Genomic DNA, 12,065 nt, shown 5'->3' with positions numbered 1-12,065 from the left:
AGCACTTTGGGCACTGTATGATGTAGATAAAGTCCATGAATACATGGACTCTGTTTACCATTTTGATCAAATTGGATTTTTCCATTTGTTCGACTTTGACGTGTTTCAAAAAAGTGTGATGAGTAGCATTCAAACCCAATCTGAAGTCATTTTGCCACAACAACAACACCAAATCAGACTGTTTTGGGCTACATTACAATCGGTGAATAGGTGAATTCCTGATTGCAGAATACGTCGGTGTCAACTGTTTAGTGTCAATTTGAGGAATAGAATATGGTAAATATCAAGAATATTGGTGGTAATTCCAAAATATCACAAACATGCACATGCAAAAATGCCCTGCTGTCTTTGGATTGAGGACAGATGGCAATGGAGTGGCCCAGGTCCAAGAAGTGACGATGTTCTGTATCATTATAATCTACCCCTTCGTATCCTCCCTACTGCTGTGCTGGACAACATGTTTCACCCACTGAGAGCAGAAACTAGAACAGCGCTTCTGTTGCTCTCTCACACAATCTCTTGTGGAGCTGCGGCAACAAGCTAAATAGCTCTATAAACGCTTCGACATTCAACCCTCTGAAAGCTGAAAATAAAGGTCATTTCAAAGGGAATATGTAACAATAATTTCCATAATGTGGGACAGAAATATATACAAGGACTGCAAATGCACAGAAGCAATGCATTGTAAAATCCCATCTACTCAGCCTTTTACTAATCAATCCTATGGTGCTTACAATAGCTGCTTCTTTCAATTTTTAAGTGGATCACAGAAGCAAAAAAGTGGGATATATTCAGTGTGTTACTTTATTGTTTTTTAAGCTATTGCTTAAAATTAAACCAGTAACACACCTCTAAACAGTGTACATGACATCCTGTATAATTCCAAATGTAGATGTCAATGCAGGACCAAGAAACACACTAATTAAATGTTCAACACCACTCTGCAACGTTCATGGTTACAAAGGGAATAATTCAACATCTTTCTGCTTACTTTTATTAATCATGACACAATATATTACATTTTCATGGGAAAATTATTGAATACATAAAATAATGGCAACAAAAACTGCAGACACGCAGTAGATTATACAACATTTACCTCAAGGATTCAGTGTACACATAATGGATTTAGCCAAACATATGCAGGTGACGGACATAATAAGAACTATAATCCACACATTTACATAAAGAGAACAGAACTTAATATTGATATTATATTAACTTAATATTTCCAACCATTTTCCACTGCAGCTGTCAATCACTCAGAAACACTACGATACATACCATTGCACAGGGAGCAATTGCAGGATGCTTTTAATTATTTCCAGAGTTTGTAAGGTGAAATGTTCTGTTAATATTAAGAGTTCATGTGAAATTGCAAGATGGACAAAACTGATTATGTATGCGTATGCAATTGCCAGACTTCATTAACAGCCCCACACAGTCATCTTCCTTGAGCAGGGGACTACACCATTAGAATGATCAGGTTAAAAAAAACTTTGGGTTTTTGATCATTGTAACTAAACGCTTTGTCAGCGTCTATTGTTACTATTGCAGATAAAAAGTACAGGAGGAGCAAGACTTACCCACCGGGGTTTAAAGTGCATGAAAAAAAAATGCAGCACCACTAAGCTTTATCACCAGTATAAATTAGTTGATAGATACAATCATGCAATGATGAAGCTGTAATGGTGCGCATAGCGAAATAAGATGTATTTTTGAGTCATTGCTTCCATAAACACCCTATAATTATTCACTGCAGTAACCTAGGAGAAAGGATAATGCCAGAGATTTATAGCTGAAGTCGAAGGAGTCTGAGAGATCCATCAATTGCTCCTAACACTGCAGTGCCACAGTATTTGAGAGTGGCTCTACTGGCTGAATAAGAATCATGGGGTGAGCCTCCAAGCAGGCTGGCTGAGGCTCAAAGGTTAAAACAGCCCCCGTACGCAGCCAAGGCCAAACACGCACACACACACGTGTGTACGCGCGTGTACATACATACAACATGAAGAAATGCTCAAGACTGGACATTAACATTCACGGACTTCAATCACAACAATAGCATTTAAAACATCTTTGTGTATTTCAGAAAAGTAGACTAATCCGTCTAAATCTTTCATAATGAGAGGGAAGGAATCCTAAGACTGTGATATCTTCCATCCCTTCACCCCACAAGATTTTAGGCTTTCCACAGGATTCAACTAGCTTAGCCACAAATCTCCTCACTGCTGTGTGATACCACCATATCCTCTAAGAGAGGGGTGACCACACAATCTGGCACGTGTGTGGGCACACTACTTGACTATGAGGGGATGTATTGTAGAAAATTCAAGACTGCTGATGATTCCCATTTCCCAACACCAGGGAAGTAGCTGGCAATGCCGCCATGAATCAGGCTATCGGCCTAGCCAGGGACAAGCCACAGACGGCTGAGAAGATGAGGAGCACGGACAGATGAAGGGCTCAGAGACAAATCCTCTGTCCAATGGAAGAAACATGAGCATCTGGATGCTGTTTTTAAAAGTTGATTTTTTTTCTTATCTACTCTACAAAGCAATTCCGGACTGTTTGCGATTGATTGTTCAGCAGAGTCAGAGATTTAAACATAAATTATTTCCCAAAATAAAATTGTCGTGGATGCAATAAAGTAAATAAAGAAAGAAGAGGAAGCAGTCAGTACGGCAGAGCGCTAAATGACCGCAAGGAGCTAACACACTCCTCAATTAATCATGTTTTAAACTGACAGATGCAATAAAATCTCATAAAACCTTGACTGCTCCATATGCTACCTGTTTAAAGCAATGTTTGTAAAGTGACTAATTATGATGCTCTCTCAGCAGATGTTTATCCATTTACATGTAGAACAATGACTTCAGGAAGAATTACACATTATTAACGTACAATATAAAGCCTACCGTGATATCTCAGATTCCCCCCCAAAAAACTGTGATGGCAAAGAAAATACGCATTTGCCATACATGTGTGAATCAATATGAAAATTATGCATGACTATAATAACAAGGTGTGAAGTTTTACTCTTCACTGCAAGTAAGTGTCCTCATTATATTGCTGTATTGGCATCGCGTATTAAACATGTACGACGCTCTTTGGGCCATATTCTCCCATGTGCATAAGAGGGAAAATACGCAATTTTCGGACTATGCAGATTCTGCTGTCAACTTAAAGCCCGGATCTCACTGAACGGCAAGTGTTTGTGCGCGGCTCGAGCGTTAATTTTTCGTCAGGGTTCGTTCAAGATCGCAAACGGTAGCGAAGACGTTCGCTGAAAGTTTTAACGGTCACAAACCACTTTTATTGTCGCCAGGAAATTCTGAACATGTTCAACATTTTTAATGCAAGTACAATACATGTACTAAAAAAAAAAACCTGCAAACAAGCTACCAAATGTATTTCAACCATCACCGCCAATATTTGTTAGGTTTTTTTCCTTTTTTAACTGACCGTAGTTTCATTATGTAAACTTTACTAATGTTGGCATACATCTATATTGATATTGAGGCTCAGCTCAGCAGCCAGACCAATCACTCCCATGCCTGACTGTAAAGTTAACAAGCTAATTGATTTCAATCACCTACTGGAAAGTGGGGTCTCCAACCTCCATGTGCGGCAGCACAGAGACTACTGAAAAAAATATTTCGATCAAAAGAGGCGCTGTGATTTAATAAAACAAAAAAATGTGACCGCATGATGTGACTGGCGTGTCCTGGTAGTTGGAAACCACTGGTTTACGCCGATGATGCCCAAGTGTTGCTGAGTGGAGCGGGAGGGTCGTTGTTGCCTACGGTTGTGAATAAAAGCTTGCATTGCGGAATACACCTTGCCGCCTGTTTGAACCCCTTGATAAACAATACACCAAGCAGGATCAAAGTAGAAGGTGCGCAGGGAATTATTCCACTGCACACAAAGAGGTCTGTGATTATTTGTAAACCTAGCAAATTCCCACAATGCAGAACCTGCTGCTGTGGTGGGCCCAGAACAAGGACGAGGTGGTTTCTTCATTTGGCCAAGTTGTTGTGCAAAAGTTACCTGGCTGTCCCAGCGGCAAGCAAACAGAGCAAGAACATCTCTGTGTGTGTATAGTATACGTATTCAAAAACTCAACTTTTTTTATTAAAGTGGAAGTCACAACTACTCGGGGCTCAGGTAATGACCAATCACGGCTGACCTGTTTTCTGAAGCTGAGCCGTGATTGGTCATTACCTGAGCCCTGAGCAGTTAGTTCTGATGTCATTTTCAGTTGACAGAAGTGACAAAATCGCCGCCTCCTCAGATGGTTAAAAAAGGGTGGATTTTGCTGCTTAACTCATATTCGACAAACGCAATATTAATCAGAATGCCGTGTTTCAACTAGTGGGCCTGCTGGGAACATATACTTGATTCCCCTTTAAGCATGAAATGGTTCCAAACTTTGGACATTTACTGTGGTTGTAGAGGTAATAGAGACCACTTAACAGGTCATAATTGGATTACCTTATTTTAAACAATCATTGATATGTTCAACACACCCCTTTTGTGGACATCAACAAACCAGAGCTCTCGAGAAAACATTGCAAGCAAGAGCAGGCAGGAGAGAAAAAAAAACAAAAAAACTAAGTCGGCTAGAAATTACTTGCTGAAGCATTGCATGCAAAAACATCGCATGACAAGTCCAGCTTATATGTTACATCTCGCTCAATTACTGAATGTGCTTTCTGCTCAACTGGTCATGTGCTCAAAACGCTTGAAAAAGAGACATCTTAACTACAGACTGAGTAGGGTTTTCTTATACAAAAATCCTAAAGTAAAAAAAAAAAAAAAAAAAATATTGTGAAAGCATATTTTAAGAATGCAATACAAGACTTATTTTTCCCTTAACTCATCACGCGTCCTGCATCATTCATGATGTCACAGTATGGTTGAAGGCAGTTAGACTCCAAGACATACAAGACACAGTACAGTAAAAGACACTGCCCAACCCTCTTGAAATGTAATATGTAAGTTAACTGTATACTTGATTATCAGCAATGTCATTAATGATAGGTCCCAGCAGCTATTGGATGAATTACAATGGCATTTGGAGCACATATTCATCTCGTGCCATCATAAGGTCAAAATTTAAATGTACCTAATCAAATAGATTATAATGCTAGTGGCATTCCCTATGAGCCTCACCTTTGCTTTATGTTGAGATGCGGAACCACACACTGTGCTGTAATTTTACGCATGTTTACATTAGGATGGTAGCCAAAGGCTCATGCTTATCTTCCCGCAACATGCTTCAAGATATTCACACATTACAAATGCTCTACATACAGTATGTGTCATATGCATCAAGCGTCTGAGAACTTCACATCACAAATTACACTTCAAAAGAAGCTTTGCACAAAATAACCTAATAAATGCTGGGTGACTACAATCAAACATATCTATGCACTTTGTTTTTTCAATATCTGTGTGTGTCTTTACATCATACAGTAGATTGCATATTGACGCAAGTGAGAGCCAGTGGCAAAGCATGACATTTCTCCTATTTAAGCTCTTCACAAGCTGAGGCTGTGGGGAGGGGGAATTATTCAACCTGGCAACAAATAACAGTAAGGAGTCGATTTCATTGCACTTGCTCTGCACTGTTACAAGCAAACAGATCACACTATCTCCCCTTACTGGTTTCCAGGAAGTCCTTGTTTTGTTACTTTGCCGCTTCCGTTCTCTCCTACTCAAACATGCTTTTAAAACAAAGCCGGAGGCAGTTTGATTATCATACTCGGATCGCGATTAATTAGGATAGGTCTTCTGGTACACTCACATCGCCTCTGTCCCTCCCAACTCCTCCTCTTCCCTCATCGCTCTCTCTCATCATTTCCTTGAAGAGCGCTATCAGTGGGAAACATCTCGACTAAACCACTGCTGCCTGTCTGTTTGTGATAGCGTCTCGGGCAGTCATTTCTACAGAGGCAAGCAAAAATACTGGCAGCCACACTGCTGGAGCTAGACAAGCCTGTATCCATTTCTGTTGGAATCATGTTGGCGCATCAATTATTCGCTAATTATAACTGGCAAAAGACACATCTGATAAACTTAAGCTTAATTAATAAATTGCTACCAATTTTGCAGGGCTAATTAATCAATTTTGAAAATGAGCCGTGATGTGACGATCTCCAGGTTGTAAGGGTACGTCTGGAGGAAAATTGCATGGGAAATATTCATGAGGGAACAGTGGTGAGATAGTGGTAAGCATATGTGCCTCACAGTTAGAGGTTGTTGGTTTGAATCTCGGTTCAGCCCTCCCTATTTGCGCGGTATCCCCATGCTTTGTGAGTTGTCTCCAGGTACCCCAGATTCCTCCCACATCCTTAAAACACACATTTTCGGTCAACTGAAGGCTTTAAATTGGCCATAGGTGGGAAGGAGTATGTTTGTTTGGAAATGAATTTGGAAATTGAAAATTAAATATGAAGCCTAATTACTATGTCTGTAAACTGAAATGCATTTCGCACACCTGTAGTTCTGTTTATTCTTACAAGCTGAATGGTTTTCAGTGTCTTGGCAGGTGACATAACACTGGGTAGGCAGAAAGATACAAAGGAGGGCCTCGCTTTATGACTCTCCCGATGTACATGGCTTTGAGGGTACAAACAGCATGAAATAACTACTTTGACTTAAAATTTCCCCAAACTATGACCCGTCATTTGATCATGTTATTTTTATTGATTTGTTTTGCTTTGTGACAAGCGAACTTCAACGACATCGTCACTTGAGTAAAGTGTGTGTCTGTGTGCGGGGGAGAGTGGGGGGTGGTTGAGGGCTGACATGCCCCGATGCACCTTCAACAGTTTATTAAACAAGGTTTATTAAACAACAACACAGTCAAACACACAAATACAAGATGAAAACCCTTGCAAGGAGCATAAATTAAATGCTTACACTGAACTGAACGCATGGTGAATGGTCAAGCGACATGGAGTGACACACTTGGCGACATCATTTAACCCTAGAACACTAACGTTAAAATTAGTAACACAATCACTAACGTCGGGCACATTTAACCCGATATAATATCCTGGATAAATTCATCAATTTATGTGAAAGTACAACATTGTATGCCAAATTGGAAGTTCTCCCCTTTAGTTTCCCAATATAAAATATCACATACAAAAATGCATGAGTCAAAATTACCCAACGTTAGTGTTCTAGTGTTAAAGCAGGGGTGTCAAACAATTTTTTGTCGAGGGCCAAAATGTAGTTACAGTTTCTCTTGGAGTGCCATTATGACAGTGAAACCATATACTGTAAATGTATTAACAAGCGCCTCATATTATTACATATTCAGTGCACAACAAATTGATGGATCCCTAATTTTGAAATCAGAAGTCAAGAATAATGGTGGGCGGAATGGTGGTCGACTGGTTAGCACATCTGCCTCACAGTAGTGTGGTCGTGGGTTCAAATCCGGCCCCGGCCTTCCTGTGTGGATTTTGAATGCTCTCCCCATGCCTGCGTGGGTTTTCTCTGGGTACTCCGGTTTCCTCCCACATTCCAAAAACATGCATGCTAGGTTGATTTGACAGTTTAAATTGCCCCTAGGTGTGATGGTGAGTGTGAATGTTTGTTTGTCTATGTGTGCCCTGCGATTGGCTGGAAACCAGTTCAGGGTGTACCCCGCCTACTGCCCAAAGAAAGCTGGGATAGGCTCCAGCACGCCCGCGAGACCCTTGCGAGCGGTTTGGATGGAAGGAAAAATAATGGTTTGTTCAACTATTGTTTCGGTTGTTTTAATAAGGGGTTTGATAACAAGAACATACTAGCAATATCTCAATGTAATTATTTATTACACATGGCAATTTGAAATTTAGGTACGGATTTTAGCAAGTAGCATGGATGTTGACATGCTTGATTTGCTTTTGCAGGCCACATAAAATGATGTGGCTGGCCGACCTGGCCTCCGGGCCTTGACAGGACACGGATATTACATTGTGAGTGTGACTTTTGGCTTGAATATACTTTAAGAAAAAAAATGCAAAAGCCCTGCTTTCTATTTTCCCCATCTGAAAGTTGATGTATACTGTCTGCTTGCTGGTATGCATGCTTATGTGCACACTGGATTATGGAGGCTGAATGCAGAACATGTAACATCATATTTGCTTTGGCAGCTCATGTTGCTATTTCTTCAAGTCATTTTCCTCTTACTAAGCCTCATTAATTTGCTATTCAAGTGTATAGTCCCTGTACATATGCTTGACTGCTTGAAAAAATAGCTTACTTGAACAGGCCCAAGGTGATCATTTCGATATTTATCCTTGACAGTAGGATATAAAATATGAAGCTGGACCTCTCTCTGATGATTACACTGTCATTTAACAGGCACAAGATTAAAACCTGAAATAAAATACACTGAAACAACGTGTTGTTCGCCACACATTACTCCACAAAACTGCTCCTGCACCTTACCGTCTCCTGGTTGCACTCCACCAACACACACATACGCACACACACCTTTGGATAAGATCATGTTATTGGCTAAACAGAGACAGCTGCTGCAAGTTAACTGTCTAATCTCACATCAAGCAATTTCCCTAAACAAGGATTGAAAGTCATAGAGTGGAGGGGGTGAAGGCACAGCAGAGGAGGAGAATAAATGGAAGCGCAGTGAAGAGTGAAAAGCAGGTTATAGAAGGCAGGTTATAGACTTGTAGCACTCGTGTGTTTGATTGGTGCATGGGGACAGGAATGTCTTATTAAAGCACCCCGAGAGTATTCAGGATAATAATACAAAGAAAGTTGGATGAACAGGCTGGGGATGGCTCTTGAATGCAGAAGCATCACACAAGCACGCTGGGGCAAATTTTATTGACTACCATAGTACTTCCCAAGGCACTTCTTTTGTCATGTGTGCACGGATTTGTGTGGTTCATCACAGACAATTAAACACACTAACACATTAAAATGTTGAACATACTTTATAGAACTTTTTAATTAGCCAATTTATTTTGCCAATGTGTAGATTTGTATTTTAATTGCGAAACCAGAAAAAAAAAAAACAACAACTATCTAGTCAGACCTGCCCATTGCAATACAATGTTGCACAAATTGTCATTGTCCTTCCGCAAGGAGTAAAATGGCCCTTCTGTTCCTTGGATTAATAGCACCATTACAAAGAATCCATGTTCAATATACTGTACTGTACTACAAAATCCCGTTAGTAAGATTACTACTTGCTATAATGACATGAGCGGATTTCTCTGGGAATAACTATTTTTCTAAGCAGGTAATGACTTACACTGAGGTACAAGGTTGTTTGGCACAATAGTGAGACTTTAGCACGCCACTTGTGCTATTAAGGCTCTTTATGCCTTTTTACACTGGCTTTTTTGGCGCTTCGAAACATGCAGTAACCATGCAAGCTGGCTGCAGTTAGGAGGGCTGCAATAACTCATATCGAGGGAGTTATTGTTCAACACATGTCATGTGTAATCGGCCCGACCCACAGCGCTAAGAATAATTATTCATATTTCATCACCACATCACAGCGTCACATCGCTCTCTGCTCACTAAGTTATTTTCCATGTTCCATTATCAAAATTTCAGTGACGTGCGCTTAGGGTTGAGGGACTAAATGGAGAGGCTGAAGTAGTTGGGCTTATGAAAACATAATGGGCTTGTCGCCTTTGATAAAATAGAGATGTGTATAGAACGTTCACATCACACACACTGACTGGGAAAGGTGCATAAAAGGGAAAAGAAAATTAAGGAGCAGATAATGTAGCGTGTACAATCAGAGACTCTGGTTGCACAAGAGTTATTACAGATAATGGCTGAGACTACGGGTTGGGAGTCATTTGGTTTCAGGGAACCTTTCAGTTCATGCATGGTAAAAATTTGAACCGTAATGGCTTACCTTGTTCCAACGGAGGAGGTCTAACACCTGTAGCCTTCAACTTAAGTGCTTCCTTTGCAGACATGTCACAGCAAGAGCCTTTGTTGGTGTCTTGGTCGCTGTCGGCTTGGTCGCTGTCCCCATGGCCGCTGTCTCTGAGACTTGCTCGCTCTGGGTCTTTGAATGTGGAACTACTATAAAAAGACAGACAACAACAGAATCCTTAAAAGAAAATAATATATTAATAATGACCCTGTAGGAAATGAAGGAGTATTGATGAATGCATGTCATTTCTGGCATATTAACAATAAATTATGTTGCTAAGGTACTGTGGTGGGACTACCAGAGAGAAAAAAAAGGTCTGAGATGGAGTGATAGTTACAAATACTAACACATACCTTTGAACAAACTGTTGTCTGCTTCCCATGTAATTAGGCTCAGTGGGGAAGCTGTCCGTCTGAGGAGAAAAGAGAGGGGGGAAAAGTTATGTACTGGCCACTACAGAAACAACTCCTACTGTGAAACAAGATCTCCAGGTGATTAATTATACAGGAAAATTGTGTAAAAGGACAGATTGCCTGACCAGAAAAATTTGAATTTAAGCTCCTCTTTATTCAGGTTCGACCATTTTATTATCCATGCAAATTGGGCAAATTAGCAATGAGAAGCTACATCACTGTGCAGAACATCAAATGTAGCAGAAAGTGTGATATGAAAAACTGGTAGGATATTTATCTTAGTCACCACCAGTAATAACATTATTGCAACAAAGTAATCCTAATTTACACAATATTTTTATACCATCTCAATAACAAAATGTTTGCACAGAATGAGTGACTTAATACAGGAGGCCCTCGGGTTACGAATGAGTTCCGTTCCTACGCTGGCGACATAACCCGAATTTCCGTGTAAATCGGAATTTACCCTTTAATAGCTCCTAAATTTCTAAATCAATATCCGATGTTCATCAGCATCTCGCCTTTCTCCGACCATTTGATGATATCCTGCTTCATTTCTATCTTAATGGCTTTCCACTTGGCTGGACCAGCATCCATAGAAGATTCTGCTTTCCTTTTTACACGCACAATATTGGGCTGGAGATAAACTGGCGGACGAGACTCCAGTGTCGTAAAGTCGAAACAGCGTAAGACGAGTACCGCGTAACCTGAGGACCTCCTGTAGTGGTGGTATTCAGAGGTGGATTTAGTTGGGTAATTCCCCACTAAAGGCCCAGGTACCACATGCACGGCCTGCCACTACATAAAAGTGTCGTGTGTATGTGCAGATACTGTACATGCAGTGGTTTAATTGGCTGGGTACAAGGCAACCTGATCAGGCACATTGGGTGAGTGGGGTGGGCGAATGCATCTGGAATCAATATGAAGAACACATCCAAAAACACACCTAAAAAAAACCCTTACTGCATTGGATCCATTCAATTATAGACACCCAATGACATGGAGTAACTGACTTGGAAACTATTAACTCGAAAGTCACTTCTCCTCAGCACTATATAGACTTGATCTCGGCAGTACTTAGAACAGCTTTCACTCTCTGTTACTAATTACTGGAAAGTGTGCTTGTGAGTGTTTTTAATGATGGCTATTAATATAAAAGGCCACGATTATCGTGCGGTGCTGACTGGACTTTACAGTTGTCGTTGTTGTTGTGTGACCCATATGAAGCACATAAACAACAAAAGTTTAAAAGCGGTTAAAAAGCATGGTGTAGACTTAGAGGAAGAATGAGATTACAGAGTTTAGAAAAATTGTGTAATTATCTAAGTGCAGTAGTGGATATGCATCACAGTAACACAAATAACTGTGACTGTCTTGAACTGATAGCCGTCAAACGATCAGAGAGCGATGTCTCCCTTGCTAAGGTTTTTCATATGCACAGCTTGGCTCACAGTCGATAGACTATTTCAATCTGTGCTCTGTGGTGGCTCTGTATTAAAAAGAGCGTTTGAAGGTCAGAGAGGAAACCTCAATACTTTGAACTTTCCACGCTTATTCTCACGACTTTACCGCTACGCTGAACACTCCATTCATCCAATGGCATTATTCAAAGAAACACTCATACAAAATATCAAAGGATGGACACAGAAGGAAGAGTGGTTGTGAAATCATTTGGCATTGAAATGATAACAGTGTGAAGTTTTGAGAAGAAATATGGAGATTAAATTCTT

At 40.3% G+C, this 12,065-nt stretch overlaps 1 protein-coding gene across 6 annotated transcripts in view; it reads right to left on the bottom strand.

The window, feature by feature from the left end:
* pcdh17 (protocadherin 17) overlaps positions 1 to 12,065 on the bottom strand; it is a 55,074-nt gene that overhangs the window by 22,770 nt on the left and 20,239 nt on the right. For 4 of the 6 annotated variants that reach the window (XM_086025764.1, XM_086025767.1, XM_086025768.1 and 1 more), the window contains exons 3-4: positions 10,276 to 10,334; positions 9,899 to 10,071 (exon numbers count right to left, since the gene is read on the bottom strand). In XM_086025764.1, coding sequence (XP_085881890.1) covers positions 9,899 to 10,071; positions 10,276 to 10,334 — 232 coding nt within the window. The remainder of the gene's footprint in view (positions 1 to 9,898; positions 10,072 to 10,275; positions 10,335 to 12,065) is intronic. The other 2 variants (XM_086025766.1, XM_086025769.1) reach the window with 1 other exon arrangement.

This window comes from Filicampus tigris, chromosome 3, assembly GCF_054856515.1.
Source record: "Filicampus tigris isolate MCC_2025a chromosome 3, RoL_Ftig_1.0, whole genome shotgun sequence".
In the NCBI taxonomy this organism is placed as follows: Eukaryota; Metazoa; Chordata; class Actinopteri; order Syngnathiformes; family Syngnathidae; genus Filicampus; species Filicampus tigris.
Note: the sequence above shows the minus strand (reverse complement) of the source record. Positions and strands in the feature narration are given on the sequence as shown.